The sequence below is a fragment of the Trichechus manatus genome, unplaced genomic scaffold, assembly GCF_000243295.1.
Source record: "Trichechus manatus latirostris isolate Lorelei unplaced genomic scaffold, TriManLat1.0 scaffold00008, whole genome shotgun sequence".
Taxonomy (NCBI): Eukaryota; Metazoa; Chordata; class Mammalia; order Sirenia; family Trichechidae; genus Trichechus; species Trichechus manatus.
The window spans coordinates 434,541-455,065 of NW_004443944.1; the positions used below are offsets into that span (position 1 = coordinate 434,541).

General features: G+C 52.3%; 2 protein-coding genes across 3 annotated transcripts; both read right to left on the minus strand.

Moving 5' to 3' along the window:
- Nucleotides 1-377: 377 nt before the first annotated feature.
- Nucleotides 378-2,880, minus strand: LIME1 (Lck interacting transmembrane adaptor 1). Its single transcript, XM_012558385.2, has 6 exons — nt 2,826-2,880; nt 1,975-2,088; nt 1,694-1,751; nt 1,533-1,620; nt 883-1,250; nt 378-793 (listed from the first exon to the last, which is right to left on the minus strand). Exons 2-6 carry the CDS (start codon nt 2,070-2,072, stop codon nt 590-592), a joined length of 816 nt encoding a protein of 271 aa, XP_012413839.1. The 5' UTR covers nt 2,073-2,088; nt 2,826-2,880; the 3' UTR covers nt 378-589.
- A 321-nt stretch (nt 2,881-3,201) lies between these two features.
- Nucleotides 3,202-20,451, minus strand: ZGPAT (zinc finger CCCH-type and G-patch domain containing). Of its 2 annotated transcripts, none has more exons than XM_004370168.2 (7): nt 20,326-20,451; nt 19,143-19,790; nt 6,300-6,433; nt 5,794-5,958; nt 4,975-5,094; nt 3,933-4,341; nt 3,202-3,765 (listed from the first exon to the last, which is right to left on the minus strand). In XM_004370168.2, the coding sequence occupies exons 2-7, from the start codon at nt 19,724-19,726 to the stop codon at nt 3,627-3,629; spliced, it is 1,551 nt and encodes a 516-aa protein (XP_004370225.1). In that variant the 5' UTR covers nt 19,727-19,790; nt 20,326-20,451; the 3' UTR covers nt 3,202-3,626. The 2 variants fall into 2 exon arrangements, with proteins under 2 accessions (XP_004370225.1, XP_023598302.1); XM_023742534.1 differs by having other exon boundaries at nt 20,417-20,445.
- Between the last annotated feature and the right edge of the window lie 74 nt (nt 20,452-20,525).

The window sequence follows — 20,525 nt, forward strand, 5'->3', positions numbered from 1 at the left end:
CAGGGGATCGCCGGCCGGGCCCGCCCCCGGCCCCCGCGCCGGCCCAGCCTGCGTGCCCCGCCGAGAGGCCGCTTCCCCAGAGGCGTGCCCGCGGAGCCACAGGTCCCGGGAAGGACCGCGTCTCCAAGGCGGGCTTTCCCGGGAGTAGATTATCTTCTAAAGCAAGACTGCCCGGCCCCCACCCCGACGCCTCTTACGCAACACCGAGGCTGGTGGCGGAGTGCGCGCCCCGGGAGTTCAGGGTCCAAGTCCCGCCTCCGGACGGCCCCCCGCTACACTCGTGGGGTCAGCGGCTGTCTTTCTCCCTCATCTGCTTTCCAGCCTGGCCCGCCTAGGCATGACCTCAGGCGACAGCCCATTCCCCCGACCCCGTGGCAGGGAGCTCGCAACAAGCAAGAGGCGGTAGCCCCTTCATCTTCCAGGCAATCCGCCGACTCCCCGGGATTTCGGGAACCGCAGCTATGAGAAGCGGCATTCGTTCTCTGAGAGACGGGAATTTATTCAGACACGGTCCTCTACTGTCCACACAGCAGGTCCCCAAGCCCTCCCTGCGGCTGAGGGGGCTGGTGCCCTGCGTGGTCCATTCCTGCTAACAGCCGGCTGGGGGGCTCCGGCGCTCGGGGCTCATCTCCTGGATGCTTTCATACACATTTTCCAGGGGGTTGTGGTCCACACCCGGGCCCCTCTGCAGGCGGGCCAGCGACGATCCCGCACCCTCCGAGTCCGGCCGCTCTGTGCTGGGCCCTGCAGCCCTCCTTTTAGGCTTGTTGACCTTGGCGTACAGGATGTCCACCTGGAGAGAGGAGGCCACCCAGGAAGGGTCAGCACCACCCCTCTGCCAAAGATCCGCCCAGTCCCACCCCCGACACCTGCCCCCTTTACCTGCGTGGCTGGGGTCACCTCAGCCTTCCCCTCCTGCCCTGGGAGGCCCTTGTCTGTCGCCTTGAGCTTCTGGATGCAGGCATACTCAGCCACCATGGGTCCCGCCCCGGGCCTGGCCCAGTGGCTGGTCAACCGGGCCCCTGACCACATTTCAGGGCTGGCCGCCAGGCTGACTCTGGGGAGCGCAGCCAGCCCCACAGTGGAATAGGTAGCCTTGGGGCCAGAGGAGGCTGAGGTGGTGACAACAGGCGGGGGCCGGGCCGGTTCTTGGTGTGGAAAGGTCGGGAGCGCTGCAGGTGGCCTGGGGGTGCCCCTGTACCCCTCCAGCCAGTGTGGGTGCAGGAGGTCCATGCTGGCAGGCCGCGGGGCTGAGGGTGAGGGTCAGGGTAGAGGTCACTCAGGGGCAGCAGCATGGTCCTGAGTGTTTGGGGGGCCCAGTGTGGTCAGGGTGCAAGAATGGGGATGCCAGCCCTCCTGGGTGCCTCCAGACCCCCAGAGCCCAGCCTACCTTTATCCACAGCCCTGCCCCTGGGCCCCAGGCCCCCCCTCACCTTGGCCGCCCTGTAACCTGAGCCCTGCCCTGCTCCCCAGTCCTCCACCCCACACCCTGGTCCCCACCCCTTACCCCAGCCGCCCTAGCACCCTCTCACCTTGGCTGCCTCGTGCACCCCGGTGCAGCTCATGCAGCCTGGTGTCTGATTTGCTGAGGGCGCAGAGGTGGGTCCGTCTCAACAGCGACTAGGGGCAAGGAAGGCCAGTTGGTACCCTGTTCTGCCACCCTGGCCAGACCCAGGGACTGCCCGGCACTCACCACATCTACTGGCATCACAGCACCCTGCAGCCCCGCCCGCGGCCTTGGTGCCTGCTTCCTGGGGGCAAGAGGGTCATCAGGCCAAGGTGGTAGAGGTGGGCCCTGGGGCCAGCCTCTCCCAGGGTCCCGGGTACAGTGGGTGAGTGCTGGAGCTGGGTGTAGGGCCCTGCTCAAGCCCCTTCTTGGGCTGACCCTGTCCCTGCCAAGGTCAGCCTCAGGCCGGCAATGCTCCCCAAACCCAGGGTTAGGGGTGCAGGGAAGACAGGCACAGATGGATGTACCTGTGGCAGGCTGCGCACAGCGCCCACAGCCCGAGAAGCAGTGCAAAGCCAGTGAGGACCCAGAGGGCAGGAGGGGCCAAGGGCAGCTGTGGCCCCATCTCCACACCAACCGGCCTGGGGCAGAGAAAGAGGACGCTGGGGCCAGGAAGGGGGTCTCAGCAGCCCTGCACCTGGCTCTGCCTGGCAGGCTCCTTGCGCTGACTCAGCACACAGGAAACCCCCCCCCCCCCCAGGCCCGCAGCTCTCCTCCCGTGGAGGCCTCGGCACCCCTCCAGCAGGTCCTGGTGAGGGGATGGGAGGTGAGTTCTGCTGCCTGCCCCATAGGGACCTCAGAAGTGATGTGGTTACTGCTGAGCACTGGCCAGCGAGGAGTGGGCAACTGCGGATCGACCCAGGCCCGCTGTGGTCACTGCAGCCCAAACCTGGGGCCACAGCCCTCGCCAGCCAGGCCTGGTGACACCCCCCCACGACCCGAACAAGAGCCCAGCTTCCTGAGCTGGAGAGGGGCTGGGGACGGGGGGCTGCTCTGGGGCCCGAGCACCCACTCACTTGTCTGGCTTTCGGCCCCTCCCCTCCCACCACCTCCCTGCAGAGGATGTGTTCCCTTGCTGGGGTCCTAGCAGGGCCGCGGAGCAGCGATGGCTGATAGATCCGCCATGCCGCCCTGTTCTTAGACCAACGGAGGGGGCAGGAGGTGGGGGAGGCGGGAGGTGAGGGGTGCAGGCCAAGTCTCCAGCCTGTTCTCAAATCTTCCTGTTGGGCAGGGCTCCCAGGGGGAGCTCGGGGCCCTGGTCCTCATGCCCCCCGGAAGGGTGCCGCGGAAGGGGACTGGAGGCTGGTGCAGCACTTACCCGAGCCCGGGCACGGCGGTTTCCTTTCAAGCCTCCAGGAGGGAGCCAGCAGCCTAGGCGTGCCGTGGCTGTGCCCCCACCTCACTTCCTGCTGTGCGTCTCAGCGCTTCCCCACCCAGCCACCGCCACAGCCCGCCACCTGCTGTAGCCGCCCCCCCCATGTCTAGATGTGACTCAGGGTGACATTGGCTGACGCTTACGGTCTGAGCACTTTGCGCCCCACCCTCCTCACACAGTGGTCTCCGCTGTGTAGATGATGAGTCCTCCTGTTGTAGGGAGGCCATGGGAGTCACCTGCTGAGGCCCCCGCCACCACTGACAACGCCAGACGACCACTACAGGACCCTAGCTTTCCCCATGCTGTGTGGCCCCCGAGAGCAGCCCCAATGCCCCACCCTGTCTTGGGGGTGTCTGCCAACATGAGAGGATGGTAAGCAGCCCCATCCGGAGGAAAATGGAGATACCAGCCGTCCTGGGTGCCTCCAGACCCCCCCAAGCCCAGTCCACCTTTCCCCATAGCCCTTGCAGAAACCTCTCCCCTAAAGACCCTGTAGCAGCCAAGTGTCCACTGAGAAGCACGTCACGAAATCACTTTAATGTCCTGGCTCAAGAAACCTTAAGACGCTGGCAAACGTGTCCAGAGGGGACCCCCATCCTCTCTCCAGTGGGCAGTGACCGTGGGCTCGGCCGGCAAGAGGTGGCGCTGGCCCAGCCCGGGAGCACGAGGCCCCTACAGGGGTCTCTCCAGGGCAGCAGGTCTTCCCAGGGTCCTTCCCAGAGGCTGGCAGCGGTGGTTGTGGCTCTAGAACTCAGTCATCTTCTTGTGGGTGTCTGCCTTCCTCTGTTCCCGCTGCAGCCCCGCCTCCTGGGCCCGGAGCTGCCCCAGCTGCCGCTGGGCGCCTGCCAGCTTCTCCTTCAGCTGGGCCGCCACCACGCTGTGCCTGCAGAGGCTTGCGGTCAGTGTGGGCCGTGTCTCCAAGCCCAGGTACCCCGGCACCGCCATCCGCAGTCACCCAGACCCTCCTAGAATCAGCCCACCACTCAGGGTCGGGCTGGGATGCTCTGTGCAACCCCGGCCACCCCCATCCCGTGCATGCGCCCTGCGTACTGGCCGGCGTTGCGGGCAAGGGCCTCCTGGATGCCCCGGATGTCCTTCTGGGTCCTCCCGATCTGCTCCTCGGTCTGAACGATCCGAAGGCTCAGGGCCCGCTTGGCACTCTTGCTGGCGTGGTAGGCTTCCTTGCCGCCCCTTGCCCGTGGGGGACCTGCCCCCACCTCCAGGGCTCCTGGAGCCTGGGCCTGGAGCTTCTCGTTTAGGAAGTCAAACACATCCCGAGGGGGCCGGCGGCCGGCATGCACGGCCCCCTTCCCCCGACACTTGGGGGGCCTGTGGGTGGTGCCCTTGCCGCCCTTCACCCTCTTCTGGAGGGCCTCCGTGCACTGGTCCAGGGACTTCCCTCGGGGCAGCACCACGGTGTGGATGGGCTCCACCCGGCCCTGAGCGTATCGGCCCAGACCTAGGGAGACCCAGGCGCTGGCCATGCTGCCAGCCCCCGACCCCACCAGGACAGCACACCCACCCTTCCAGACTCCCCCCCCAGGATAGCATACCCACCCTTCTAGGCCCCCCCCCAGGACAGTGCACCCACCCTTCCAGGCCCCCCTGCCACAGAACAGGGCACCCACCCTTCCAGGCCCCCCCCCAGGACAATGCACCCACCCTTCCAGGCCCCCACCCAAGACACTGCACCCACCCTTCCAGGGCTCCCCAGGACAGGGCACCCACCCTTCTAGGCTCCCTCCAGACAATGCACCCACCCTTCTGGCGACCCCCCCAGGACAGGCCACTCACCCTCCCCAGGCTCCCCCAGGAGAGGACACTCACCCTCCCCAGGCCCCCCCAGGACAGGACGCTCATCCTCCCTTGGCTCCCCAGGACAGGACACTCACCCTCCCCAGGCCCCCCCCAGGACAGGACTCTCACCCTCCCCAGGCCACCCCAGGACAGGACTCTCACCCTCCTCAGGCCCCCCCCAGGACAGGACGCTCACCCTCCCCGGAACCCGCAGGACAGGAGGCTCACCCTCCCCAGGCCCCCCCAGGCTAGAATGCTCACCCCGCCCCCAGAACCCCCAGGACAGGGCACTCACCACCCCCAGGCTTATAGCCCATCTTGGTGAGGAGCCTGGAGCCGATGCCACGTGTGTGCACCTCCCATCCGGCGAAGGCAGCGCTGCACATCCCGTCCGCTGTGGGCCCGGTGTCCACGACTACAGGGAACAGAGGGCAGCACCCAGCTGGCCGGATGCAGCCAGACCCAGAGAAGCCGATGAGGCTGCCCAGGTCTGCGCGGGCATCTGTGATAACGGGCAAAGGCCCAACCCAGCTGGCACCGCTGGCTTGCGACCACCACCCTCGGCTGACCCCCAGTCCTGTCCTCTCTGTCTTCACCAGCCTGGACACCCCGCCCCTTGTAGCAGCCCAGCCTCTTCTCCCTGACTCCAATCTCCTCTCAGCCAGCTCCACCCTCATCACTAAGGAAATGGGGTCCCCTCCACTCCCGCCTTCTTCCTAGCCGACCTAGTAGGGGGGCTGGCATCTCCCACACTGCTGGGCAGAGGGCGTCACCCTCTCCATCCACCCCACCCCCGGGGGCACCCTTCCCACACCCACATCCAGCGGTGTCTTCCTGTGCATCAACTTCCTCGGCAGCTCCTGCACCGGCCCCAACACTGTCCCCACTGCCACGACCGCAGCCCCAATCACGTCTGCCAGGCAGGCTGCTCCTGACTGCTCTCCTGCGGCGGCCCCAGCACCTGTCTGCACCCTCCTCCTGCTCACGGCCCTGCCCCCGCAGGCAGAGCTCAGCGTCCCTCCGCTCTGCCCTGCTCTCACGTGCTGAGGGCAAACCCGATAGCTGTGGACAGCTCTGTGCCCCTCCCCTGCCCAGCCCCCGCTCGCCGCCACACCTCTGGCGTAGCTGGAGTCGTCCCCGTCGCCCCCGTCACCGCTGTCTGAGTCGGAGGACTCTGCAGGCTCCATGCGCAGCGGGGGCAGTACGCTGTCCCCCTCCACCACGACCTCCTTCAGCAGCAGCGAGTCAAACTTGACAGTGTAGAAGCCGCTATCCACATCTGGGGTGGGACAGGACAGGCTGCAAGGTCAGCGATCCCAACGAGTGGGGTGGGATCGAGGTGGACACTACAGGGATCTGAGGCCCGCCCTGGGGCAGAGGTCCTGCTCACCTAGAACCTCAGAGCCAGGTCCCGATGCCTGACCTCGGGGGGTGGGAGGGGCCACCTGGCAATAACACAGCAGGAACACGGGAAGGGCTGTCCAGGAAGAGCCCTTAAGGAGCGACCGTGGGTCAGGGAAAACCGCCAAGAACAGAGGGAATGCCAGCCGCGCCCCTCGGCTCCAAGCCCAGGAAGGAGATGGGATACTGAACCGCATCACCAAGACCACGTTGTCTCACCAGTAATCCGCGCTGGGTGCCACAGGCCGTCCTGGTGCTTGGCCAGACACGCGGAGCCGGCCTGCAGGGAGCTCAGGTCTGGGTCCTGGAAGGGGCGAAGCTCGTCCACAGGGACCACCTGCCCATGGGAGAACCTGCAGAGAGGGGCATGGGGGAGGGGCTCAGAAAGTCAGGGCGGCCCCAAGGCCTGCGGCCTTGTCCTGGGAAGGGCACACATGCATGCACCCACACATACACACACACATGTGTACAGAGATACAGACATACACAAGTACCTACATACGTAGATATACACATGTATACACATATACACTCACATACACACACGTACATATGCATACATATACAAATGTCAACACAGACATATGCACATACACAGACATACATACACACACATATACACAGAGAGACATACAAGACACATACACACAATACACACTCACACACAGAGATACAGATATACCAACACACATACACATATATGCAGAAGCATCAAAAGAAGATGGAAGGAATACACAGAGTCACTATACCAAAAAGAACTGGTTGATTTTCAACCATTTCAGGAGGTAGCATATGATCAGGAACTGATGGCTCTGAAGGAAGAAGTCCAAGCTGCACTGAAGGCATTGGTGAAAAACAAGGCTCCAGGAACTGACGGAATACCAATAGAGATGTTTCAACAAAAGGATACAGCGCTGGAGGTGCTCATTTGGAGGACAGCTACCTAGCCAATCGACTAGAAAAGATCTGTATTTATGCCTGTTCCAAAGAAAGGTGATCCAACCAAATGCAGAAATTATCAAACAATATCATTAATATCACACGCAAGTAAAATTTTGCTGAAGATAATTCAAAAGTGGCTGCAGCAGGACACTGACAGGGAACTGCCAGAAATACAAGCCTGATTCAGAAGAGGACATGGAACAAGGGATATCACGGCTGATGTCAGATGGATCCTGGATGAAAGCAGAGAATACCAGAAAGATGTTTACCTGTGTTTTATTGACTATGTAAAGGCATTCGACTGTGTGGGTCACAACAAAGTATGGATAACATTGCAAAGAATGGGAATTCCAGAACACTTAATTGTGCCCATGAGGAACCTGTACATAGACCAAGAGTCAGTTGTTCACATAGAAAAAGGAGACATTGCATGGTTTAAAGTCAAGAAAGGTATGCATCAGGGTTGTATCCTTCACCATGCTCATTCAATTTGTATGCTAAACAAACAATCCCAGAAGCTGGGCTATATGAAGGAGAAGACATCAGGACTTGAGGCGGACTCACTAACAACCTGTGATACGCAGATGACACAACCTTGCTTGCAGAAAGTGAAGAGAACTTGAAGCACTTACTGATGAAGATCCAAGACTGAAGACTTCAGTACAGATTACACCTCAACATAAAGAAAACAAAAATCCTCATAACTGGACCAAAAAGCAATGTTATGATAAACAGAGAAAACACTGAAGTTTTCAAGGATTTCATTTTACTTGGATGCATAATCAACGCCCTTGGTAGCAGCAGTCAAGAAATCAAACGATGCACTGAACTGGGCAAATCTGCTGCAAAAGACCTCTTTAAAGTGTTAAAAAGCAAAGATGTCACTTTAAGGACTAAGGTGCGCCTCACCCAAGCCATGGTGTTTTCAATCACCTCATATGCATGTAAAAGCTGTACAACGAATACAGAAGACTGAAGAAGAACTGATGTCTTTGAATTACGGTGTTGGCGAAGAATACTGAATATACCATGGATTTCCAAAACAACAAACAAGTCTATCTTGGAAGAAATACAGCCAGAATGCTCCTTAAAGGCATTTGGACATGTTATCAGAAGGGATCAGTGCCCGGAGAAGGACATCATGCTTGGTAAAGTAGAGGGCCAGCATCAAAAACAAAGACCCTCAACAAGATGGACTGACAGAGCGGCTGTAACAACGGCCTCAAGCCTAACAACAATTGTGAGGATGGTGCAGTGTTTCGTTCTGTTGTACGGAGGGTCACTATGAGTGGGAACTGCCTCGATGGTGCCTGATAACAACAACATATACACAAGACATACACACACACACAAATCCACATGCACACACAGACATATATACACATATATGTACATACATGTATGTTTACACTTACACACATACACGCACATGCAAATATACATATACATGCATTATACACTCACAAATACACATGTACACATAAATACACATATACACACACTCATACACATACACACACATATAGACATACACACATGTACACGTATAAACATGCACATACACATACATGCAGCTACAGATATACCTGCATACACACACATATATATACTCACCCAGACATACACACATATGCATATATATACATGCGGTGCATAGCTTTCTTTTACATGGCTTTTCTTGCCATGGTCTTGTAACTTCCACCAAAAGACTGAGTGGGGCTATGCAAATAAGGTGCTTGTGGAAGGGGATTGGACAGCTTGCTAATAGTGCAAATAAGGTGCATGGCAAATAAGGTATATGGAACCCTAACAAGGGGATTGGTCGATCTTGCCATCCTGTTAGGCTTAGAATGAGCTGTCCCAGAGGTGGAAAGGGAGCTCACTACCACCAACAAGAAGAGACAAGAGGGGTCTTCTTTGGACCTGGGGTCCCTGTGCTGAGAAGCTCCTAGACCCAGAAGACAGAAAGAGAGAGCTGTAACACCAGAGATGGTGCCAAGACGGTGAGAATTAGCAAAGAAACGGTGGTGGCAGAACCACAAGACCGGCGCTAGAAACGTAGTCGACTTCCCGGCGGATGGAGCAAGGTGGTTATAGAGGGTGTGCCGACTCACGGCTGAGCACCTTCAGGCTGAAGCTTACTGGTGGAGTGGGGTGCCCTCAGGCACTTACTGGCAGAGCTAAAGAGCTTTGTAACACTTGCCCAAGCAGGGCAAAGGCCATGGCAAGAGGCTGAGAGCCAAGAGCCAGAGAGAGGCCTGCCTAAGGGCACAGCTCAGAAGAGGCTGTCCTCATCTAAGAACTGTATCCTGAGTCATTCCTGATCCTGAACTGTAATCTGTCACTTCCCTAATAAACCCCATAATTGTTAAGTATTTTCCATGAGTTGTGTGTGGCCATTGCAACGAATTATCAAACCTAGCAGAGCAGAGACAGCTATGGGAGGGACGGCTGGCGTCAGAATTGGTAAAAAAGTTGGAGAGTGGAAGTATGTCTGACCTCCGCCTCCAAGGAATCAGCCTTGGGTTGTTGATGCTGATAATGATTCTTACCCTACCTCCCACCTTGTGAAGTCAGACGGGGAGGTCTGACACTGCTGCCATGCCATTTTTATAATATGCATATATACATACACTCACGCACACATACATACACACAGATACCAAACATATGCACAAATACACACATACACACATGTACAGAGACACACACATACATATGTATTCACATACATACACTCACACGTACACATACATATATACTCAAATACACATATATACACACACATATAAAGCAAATGTACACACATGTACAAACATACACACGCATACACATACCACAAACATACAAACACACATATACACACACGTACACGCGCATATGCTCTTTAACACTCTGTCAAGATGGCCTCGGCTACTCAGAAAAGATGTCTCATGCTGACCCCAGCTTTCTGGGCTGCAGTAACAACTTGGCAGATGAGCTTGTGATCACAGCTTCCCATTGGCTCTCATCCAACCTGAACCTCCAGTTACTAACAGCTAACCAAGGTGTGCACATGTGTGCACACACGTGCACATGTGGGTATGTATGTGCATGCGTGTGCATGCAGTAATACGACTGAGCCCTCCCCAAACTAACAAGAACCTAGTTATACTAGATATACTAGCGGTGCCTTGATGTTCAGATAACAGTGAACCAGTAAATCGAATCCAGAACCAAGATAGAGCAACAACCAGGAGCAGAGTTCCACAGGAGGGGCCAGTATCTCCCATGAGCATAGGTGCAAAAATCCTCAACAGAATACTAGCAAATCAAATTCATCAATGTGTAAAAAGAATTATACACCATGACCAAGTGGGATTCATTACAGGTACACAAGGCTGGTGCAACATTCAAAAATCAATTAATGTAATCTACAACATCAACAGGCTAAAGAAGGAAAATCATCTGATCACATCAATAGATGCAGAAAAGGCACTTGACAAAATCCAACACCGATTCATGAATTAAAAAAAAAAACAAAAACAAAAACTCTGAGCAAACTAGGAAGAAGAGAAAGTCCTTAACTTGATAAGGAGAACCTACCAAAAAAACCCTACAGCTAACATCATGCTTAATGGTGAGAAAACTAGAAGCTTTCCCCCTAAGATTAGGAACGAGTTAAGGCTGTCCCCTCTCATCACTCCTGTTCAACTTGTACTAGAAGTCCTTGCTAAGGCAATTACTCAAGAAAAGGAAATATGAGGGGAAAAAAAAAAACTGTCCTGTTTACAGATGACATGACTGTCTATGTAGAAAGTACCAAAGAATTGACAAAAAAAACCTCCTGAACTAATAATGATTTTAGCAAGGTTGCAGAATACAAGGTTAATATACCAAAGTCAATTGCTTTCCTATATACCAGCAATGAACAATTGGAATTTGAAATTATAAACACAACAACATTTACTTTAGCACCAAAAAAAAAAAAATGAAATCATTAGTGTCATGAAATGAGTTCCTTTATGTGGCCTTATGCCTTGGTTCTTTGGAAAAACAGCTTGAGAGATTTTTCCTCTAAGCCCTGAGGCATTACTTTTGCCTTAGTTTTCCACCCCAGAGAGTTTGTTACTTTTGTCCAGGTTGATCAACATTTCCTAGGTGTTTTAGTGATCTAGTGCTGCTATAACAGAAATATCACAAGTGGACGGCTTTAACGAACAGAAATTTATTCTCTCACAGTTTAGAAGGCTACAAGTCTGAATTGAGAGTGCCAGCTCCAGGGGAAGGCTTTCTCTCTCTGGCAGTTCTAGGGGAAGGTCCTTGTCATCAATCTTACCCCGATCTAGAAGCTTCTCAGAGCAGGCACTGCGGATTCAAAGGAAGTGCTCCAGTCCCAGTGCTTCTTTCTTGGTGGTATGAGGTCCCTCTCCTCTCTGCTCACTTCTTTTATATCTCAAAAAAGATTGACTCAATCCTATAGATTGAGTCCTGCCTCATAAACATAACTGCCTCTAATCCTGCCTCATTAACATCATCGAGGTTAGGAGTTACAGCACATAGGATAATCACATCAGATCACAAAATGGATAATCACATAGTACTGGGAATTATGGCCTAGCCAAGTTGACACACATTTTTGGGGGACACAAATTCAGTCCACGACACTGGGTAAGCTGTAATTAACTTGAAGTTTGACACTTTTTGTCTAGCCCTGGACTGCAGCCTGCCATGTGATTGGTATGCACCTTGCAGGGACTGGTCAATATACTATGCAAATGAAGGGACTATAGACTATGCAAATGAAGCTACTACAGCCTACTATGTAAATGAAGTGTCCGTGTACCTGTAATGAATCCCACTTGGTCGATGAGAGGGGATCCGTCAATTTGTGGCCCTAGTAGGAGGGCTACACCTTGAAATTGATGAGGAATTTGCTTATATATGCAGCCAACCCCACAAAGGTTGGCAGACTGAAGAAAGGAAAAAAGGAGACAGGAGAAAAGGCAAAAGAAGCAAAAAGAGAGAAGCAGAGAGAGGAAGTGAGGAACCTCTTAGAAGAGCTGTGAACACCGATCAAGGGCTGTAACAGTGAAGACAACGGAAAGGAAAGGGCCCTGTGGCAGAGTCGGCAGCAATCGTAGAAATCTGTTGCTAGTAATGTGGCTAAGAGAGCTGAGCAAAACTGCTACACTGGCTATGAGCTGGGTGGGTTAGCAGTGGAGAGGCCGATGGCAGGGAGGCCGAAGGCAGAGAGGCCTGTCCTGAGCGGGCTGAGAAAAAGACTGTCCTCAAAGGGCCAAGAGGAGGCCTGTCCTGAGGGGGCCGAGAGGAGCCTGTCCTCAGGGGGCCGAGAACAGCCTGTCCTCACGGGGCCAAGAAGAGGCCTGTCCTGAGGGGGCTGAGAGGAGGCCTGTCCTGAGGGGGCTGAAAAGAAGACCGTCCTCAAAGGGCCAAGAGGAGGCCTGCACGGCTGAGAGGGGGCGCGCACGGCAGAGAAATGGGCCTACCTGCATGCATGGCTGAGAGGAGCTGGCGAGCTGTCCTGCACTGAAGAAAGGAGGAATGTGCACTCTCCACTTTGGGGGAGCCTTCCAGACTTTGCCTACATGCTTCCTAATCCTGATCCTGAATTGGACCCTGTTACTTCCTTAATAAACTACTAAGCTCTAAGTATGGTCCGTGAGTTCTGTGTGGCCACTGCAATGAATTATCGAACTCAGCAGAGAAGTAGAGGGTGCTGTGGGGAGGACGGCTGTGTCAGAATTGGTAAAAAGGTAGGAGAGTTGGAGGTATGTCTGACCTCCACCTCATGGGTATCAGCTTTGGGCTGATCTTAATTCTCATTATCACCCTGAAGTTCGATAGGTTCTGACACTATTCCCACCATTTTACACTTAGGTATAATCTAACAAAACATGAGCAAGATCTATACGAGGAAAACTATAAAACTCTGATTAAAAAAATCAAAGATTGAAATAAATGGAGATATATTCCATGTTCACAGACAGAAGGACTCAATAATGTTAAGACGTCAGTTCTTCCAAACTTGATCTACAGATTCAATGCAATCCCAGTCAAAGTCCCAGCAGGGTACTTTATGGATATCGACAAACTGATCCTGAAGTTTATATGAAAAGGCAAAAGACTCAGAATAGCCAAGACAATACTGAAGAAGAACAGAGTTGGAGTACTGACATTACCTGCCTTCAAGACTTACCAGATAGCTACAGTGATCCAGACGGTGTGTTAGTGGCGAAGGAACAGACAAACAGATCAACGGGACAGAATAAAGAGCCCAGAAACAGATTCACACGAATACAGTGGACTAATCTTTGGCAAAGCAGCAAAGGCAACTCGACGGAGACAGGACAGTCTTTTCAACAAGTGATGCCAGACCAACAGGATGCCCACAGGCCAAAAAAAAAAAAAAAAAATCAATCTAGACACTGACTGACCTCGCACCTCTCACAAAAATTAACGCAAAATGGAGCACAGACCTAAAGCTAAACACTCCTAGACACTAACACAGGAGAAAATCCAGACAGTATGGTGATGAGTCTTTAAATAAAACACAAAAGCATGATCCATGAAAGAAAAAAATTGTTAAGTTGGATTCATTCAAACAAAAAACTTGTGCTTTACAAAAGACACTGTTAAGACAATGAAAACAAAAGCCACAGACTGGGAAAAAATATTGCAAAACATGTATCTGACAATGATTTAAGAAAAACAGGACTGATAAAGGACTTGTATCTACAATATACAAACACCAAAAAAAACCCAAACTTGCTGCCACTGAGTCGATTCTGACTCATAACGACCCTACAGGACAGAGGAGAACTGCCTCATAGGGTTTCCAAGGAGCAGCTAGTGGATTCGAACTGCTGATCTTTTGGTTAGCAGCCCGAGCTCCCAACCACTGTGCCACCAGGGCTCCAAAATATACAAAGACCTCTTAAAACTCAACAATAAGAAAACAACACAATTTAAAAATGAGCCAAGGAGCTGAACAGACACCTCACCAAAGACTTCCAGGTGGCAAATAAGCATATGAAAAAGACGCTCAACATCATATATCATTAGGGAATTGTAAACTAAAGCAATGAGATACCACTACACACCTATTAGAACGGCTAAAACCCAAAACACTAACAATACCAAACGCTGGCGAGGTTGAGAAGCAACAAGAACTCTCATTTGTTGTTGGTGGGAATGCAAAATGGTACAGACACTTTAGAAGACAGTCTGACAGCTTCTTACGAAACTAAACACAGGCTTGTCGTAAGATCCAGCAATGGCACTCCTAGTTTGTTTATCCAAACGAGGTGAAAACTTATGTCCACACAAAAACCCGCACAAAAATGTTTACAGCAGTTCTACTCATAATGGCCAAAAATTGGAAACAACCGAGATGTCCTTCAATAGATGAACGGATAACCAGACAGTGAAACATCCATAAAATAGACTATTATTCAGCAATAAAAAGAAATGAGCTATTACACCATGAAAAGTGATGAAGGAACATTCAGTGCACGTTGCTAAGTGAAGGAAGCCAGTCTGAAAAGGCTACGGACGGTAGGCTCCCAACTCTACAGCATCCTGGAAAACCCAAAACCATAGAGACAGTAAAAGGATCAGTAGTTTCCAGGGACTCAGGGGCAGGAGGGGAGGCACGAATAGGTGGCACACAGGACATTTTTAGGGCAGTGAAAATTGTTCTGCATGATACTGTAGGCATGGAGATTTGTGAAAACCCAAAGGACTCTACAACAGAGTGTACTCGAAGTAAACTATGAACTCAATTAACAATATGGATACTAGTTCATCAGCTGTAACAAACGTACTAAAAATCTATAGAGGTGTACAACAAAGTGAACCCTCACTCTGAACTTCAGTTAATAACAGTTATCAATATTGGCTCCTCAAGTGTGACAAATGTACCACATCAATGCATGATGGTAATAACAGAGGAAACTGGGGCAGGGAGAGAGGGAGTTCATGGCAACTCTTTGTACTTACTGCCCATTTTTTCTGTAAACCTAAAACTGCTCTAAAAAATATATTAATGCAAAAAAAGGAATATTTTAAAAATCAAGAATTAAAGAACGAGATTAAAAAAAAATTGGAAATTGCCAAGCACTAGAGATAAGCAAAGAAGAATCAACATGGAGACTGAGACGCAGGCTAAAAACTGTAATTCAAGAATGTTTTCCTGAAAAAAAAAAAAAAAAAAAAAAAGATTTGAAACTTTATATTGGAAGAGCACACCATTATCGCTGAGAATATCAACTCAGAAAAGTCAATAGCCAAGATGTGTTCCAGTAAAATGACACAGCTTTATAAAGGAAAAAAAAAAAAACAGTCCTTTGGGCTCAGAAGCAAAAGGAGCATATGATTTACAAAGGAAATAAAACTGTTATCAGACTTTTGACGGCAATGCTTTCTGTCAGGAGAAAATGGAGTGACATACTTAAAACACTCCAGGAAAGCCATGTGAGCCAAAGATTTTATATCCAACAAAGCTGACATTCAAGCAGAAAGGAAACAAACAAAAACATCAACCTGCCGGAGCAGGGGCCCTTCCTGAGGTGCTAAAGGGACCGGGAAGACACAAGACAGACTGGTGGCCAGCATCAGAGCTCCTTGGAGCACTGAGACTCACTAGGGGCACCGGGGAGATGACAATGGCTGTATGACGGTGGAGACCTAGAACAATCAGAAAAAGTGATGGCGAGAGTGTGGCCTGTATACAGAGCACAACTGGAAACAGTGTTCATCATCACAGTTGGTGGTGAGATGGGTGTTGACATTCTGAGGGTGTCATGTGTGGAAAGCAGGACAAGGCAAATGAGTCATCACAGGACATTTGGCTTCTGTCCTCCCGTGTCCTAGAGAACCAGCACCCCTGGGGTGGAAGAGAAAGCAACACAGATGTAACCCAGAAGAGGTTAGGGCAAAACGCCGCAGTCCTCCGTCTGAATCGGAAATATCAGTACGAACTCACGCAGTATTTCACCATTAAAAATACCGGTATGTGCAAATAGTTTTGTATATAATTGCACACAAACATGTACACATGTGTGTCCATGCATATGTATGTCTCCACCTAGATTTCCCAGTTCTGTCTGCTGGAAAGACCTGGAAACAAGGACCAACCTGGCACCCGGAGTGTGGGTCCTGGGACACTGTGTCCCACTAAAAGGAAGCAGGGCCTCTCAGAGAGCTGGTGGAGTCCAGGCCTGGGGCAGGGAACACGTGGGTGAGCACGAGGCACCCTGACCACCAAGACAGCAAGGAAGCCACTGAAGATCATGGGTCACGTGGAAGGGACTCAGGAGCCAGTGTGAAAAGGCTCCCACTGGGCAAAGGCGGGACAACTGAGCTTCGTTAAGGGCCAGAACTGCAGTGAGGTGAAACCCATACGATATATTTAAATCCACGAGTTCGTAAGTGCACTCATTTTTTTTAAAGCTAATTCTTCACCGGATGACAGGAAACCGGCTCACTGTCCTGGAAGCTAAGCAAACAAAACCACCCGAAGCTTTCCCTGCCTTTTCCGTAGGCGCTGTGCCCCACTGGGTACTCAAGACATAGCTGCGGACAAACGGCTCTTCATAGAATTCCAGCTGATAAATGAAAATGAACTGACAGGATTAAAATATCTCCACTCTGCAACCCCAATGAGTTGGTGGAGCCAGGTGCTGAGCACCAACAGCTGCTGATATCACAAAAGAGCACAAGTGGCCCTCACACGCTCCTGACGGCAGAACACACCCAAGTCCTGCCAGGGACGGGGCAGGGTCTGCTAGCCCGCGGTCTCAGAGGGCTGGACAGCAGCACAGGGCGCGGCCGCACGTGTCAAAGGCCCAGCCCTTCCACAGACGTCGGCGTGAAGGTGGGGCGAGCAGACAGCAAGATTCAGACACACCCGGTTTTACAAACGGGCAAGATTAAATGAAAGTACTTGCACCACAGTCACACTCAGGCGGCAAAGCCACAAAAAATGCAAGGATGTTGTAAAAGCAGGGACAGCGGTTACTTCTGGAGGAGGGAGAAGGCTGTGTGGGGCTGACGCACTGGGAGAGACTTCCGGAGTGGTTGGCAAAGTTGTATTTTTCATCTGAGTGGTGACTACCAGAGTGTTTGCTTTTTAATTTGCTAAGCTATGTTTGTTCCCTGTACCTGATTCTATTTTACAATAGCAAGGTAAATATAAAAAACGTGCTGAGTGCTTACTACGTGTCAGGCGCTGTTGTAAGTTCCTCGTATGTATTAACACACTCCACCCTTTCAACAACCGAGATGCGACTCTCATCTCCATTTCCAGAAAAGACTGAAGTAGAGAGAGACCGAGTTACAACAAACACAGGAAAAGGTGCGCAACCTCACTAGTAATCGAGGGAATACAAGTTAAACAGAGACACCATCTAGGCACGAGAGCTAACGTCTGCCAGCACCAAGGCGAGCCAGCACAGAGGAGGACGGGGAGCCGGACGAGGAAAACCTGAAAAGCGCGTGCCTTCTCCACCAAGTCTACGTGCAAAAGAAATTCTTACCATGCAAAAGGAGACATGAACTAGCGTGTCTGTAACAGGTAAAAACTGGAAACCATTAGAAAGGCAGAGAATAAATAAAACGTGGCCTTTTCATAGGAGGGACTACAACGCTGCAGTTAGAATAAGTGGGGTAGTTCTATAAGGATCGACACGGATGTCCCTCAAAAACATGCTAAGGGAAAAAAACAAGTTCCAAAATGAATCATACTGTGTGATACCCTTTAATCAAAAATGAAACACAAATGTATACTACTTACAGATACACACACGTCTGTAAGGAATTAAAACACACACTTCAAATTTGTGAAAACAGGAATCTGCAGGAGGGGGGAACGTGACAGTGTGGGGGTCAAAAGGTACTTCGTTATCTATTTTATTTCTTTTACTTTTAAAAATCCAAAGCAAATTCAAGAAAATAACCTATTGGCCCTGGGTGGTGGCAAGGTGGGGGTTCATAAGATGCTTCAGCCCAGCTCCATTCCTTCTGAGCTTTCGCCTGTGAAATGGAGCCGTGTGGATTACAGAGCTAACGTGCTGGCAACTCTTACAACAGCGTGCCTGGCCTAGAGGAAGCGCCACCTGGAAGTGTTTGCCCTCATCATCCTCCTGGGACACCTCATACAGACTCCATGGCGGGAACCTCCAGGAGGACTGAGGGTGGGAGGCCTGCTCTTGCTCGCCAGTTATACAGCTGTGTCCACCGTGAAAACCCTTTGAGGAAATTTATGATTTACACACTGTTCTGGATGCACGCCATCTTTCAATAAACCCTGCAGAGAAAGAAGGAAAGGAGAACTTTGCCAAATAAGATTTTGGGCCCCAAAGAAGTCTATAAGGCGATACGTGTTCAAAGAACAAGGGTTAGTTACCCTGGACTGTTGGCTAAAAAGAGGAAGTTATCGACTAGAAGTGTCAGTAAATGTTCCTTCCAAAGACAGTAAAGAGGAATAAAAACAAAGTTATGTAATGAAGAAAAAAAGATATCATGGCAACAACTGTGGAAATTTGAGCATGATCCAGGTATTACTGTTAAACTTGTTAGATATCACAATGATATGATTTTATTTTGGTAATGGCCTTATCTGATAGAAATACATCCTGCAATACTTACAGATTAAAAAAAAAAAAAACAGTAATTCTTGGAATATACTTTAAAACGTTTAAAGGTAGGAAAAACAGAACAAGATTGGCAAAACGCTGACAACTGACGAAGCTGGACGACAGGGCCGGTGCAGCATGATCTTACCCTCTCTGATTTTGTGCGTGTTTGAAATTTTCCATCACACAAGTAAATGTAAAGTTTCATTCTGAAGAATACAACTGATGATAGACTGGAGATCTATCCTTTTCAATATAAGCCCTTCTGTCCATCTTGCTTCACCCCAGTAAAATCGAAGCAGACATCTAACCAAGGACACTTCTGTGGGAATTTTACCATCCCACAGATCTCTCTCTGTCAGCAAATCGGCTGGATCATGGACAACAAAACTCCACAGCACAGACAGGGCCAGTCGGGACCCTGTTGCTGTCTGCATGCCCCTCACACCCCTAACTGTTGGGGCCCCGGAACAAAGGGCTTTACCTGCAGTTCTCCTTGAAGCGGCACTTCCCCTCCAGGAAGAATGGGCAGGGCTTCAAGGACTTGTGTGTAGGGTAGAGGTACAGCACCCGGACAGCAGCCGAGCCATCCTCTGCCTGTTCTGTGCCCACAATCATGGCATTGTGGTACTCCAGGGTGCCCCATGAGCTGTAGTAGGGGGCGTTCACCTTTGTCCCACTCAACTCTTCCTCGTCGTCCTCCTCCCCCTCTTCTTCCTCCTGCTGGGGGATGCTGGGTTCAGGCCCTACCTCTTCTTTAGAAACAGTCTCCAATTCTGCCTCTGTGGCTGCTGGTACCTCCACTACCTCAGAGATGGCCTTCTGGAAAGCCAGATACTCGGTATCTTCCTGGGCCGGGTGCTCTTGGTCCAGCGTGGCCAGGAGTTTGCTCTTCCTGACAGACACCAAGCTGGCTTCAGTGAGTTCGATCAGCTCCTTCAGGTCCCCCTGCAGCTGGTGCAGGTCGGCCTGCTCTGATGCCTCCAGGCCAGCGCCCAGGGCCAGCTCCACTTGCTGCAGCTGCACATGGTAGGTCTGCAGGGCCGTCTCCAAGCTCTCCTCGTCCATCCTGCGGTTGGGGAGGCAGAGGTGGGTCCCTGGGTCCTCAGAAAGGAGGCTGTGGGAGCCGGAGCTGCAATGAGAAGGCAGATGAACCCCGAAGCCTGCCGCCTTCACCCTGAAGCCACCCTGTAAGGCTGACGCCGACTGAGCACCGGTTCGGCCATGCCCTGTGCAGAGCCTTACTCACACGGCCTCACGAAACCTTAGACAGCCAGCGGAGCAGCTCGGCGATTTCTCCCGCTGAAAGATGAGAACACCGGCGCCTGCCTAAGGCATACGGCCCCCCGGGAAGGGGGAGAGCCAGAACTGGACCCCATCTGATGGCCCCACAACCTGAGTTCCGCCGACTAAGTGCCACACTTCCCTCCCAGCGCCTCCCTGGGATCGTATGTCGGGCTTGACTAGGGCTCTCCCTGTGCTGTCTGAGCTCGCGGCTCCCTAGCAGGTGACCAGGGAAGCCCGCGCCAGCTCCCTCAGACCCGCCCGCGACCCTCGGCCCAGTCGGCCCTCGGAGCCGGCCCCAATGCCCCTTGGACCACCCTGGGCTCCCGTCGGGCCAACTCCTTTTCCCCCGGGACCGCGCCCACCTCCGCGCCACCTCTCACCTCAGGCCCGGGTCCCGTCCTCTCAGACCGCGGTCCCCCCATCGCCCCGCCCGGTTACCCACCCGCCGCCATAGAGCGCCGCCGGCCTCACCGGCTACAGCGGTCGGGCCACCCTCCTTCCGCCCTCGCACCGACCGCCACTTCCTCCCGGGCCCCGCCGCCACCGGAAGTGCGAGGCGCGGGGGCCGCAGGGAAGCGGC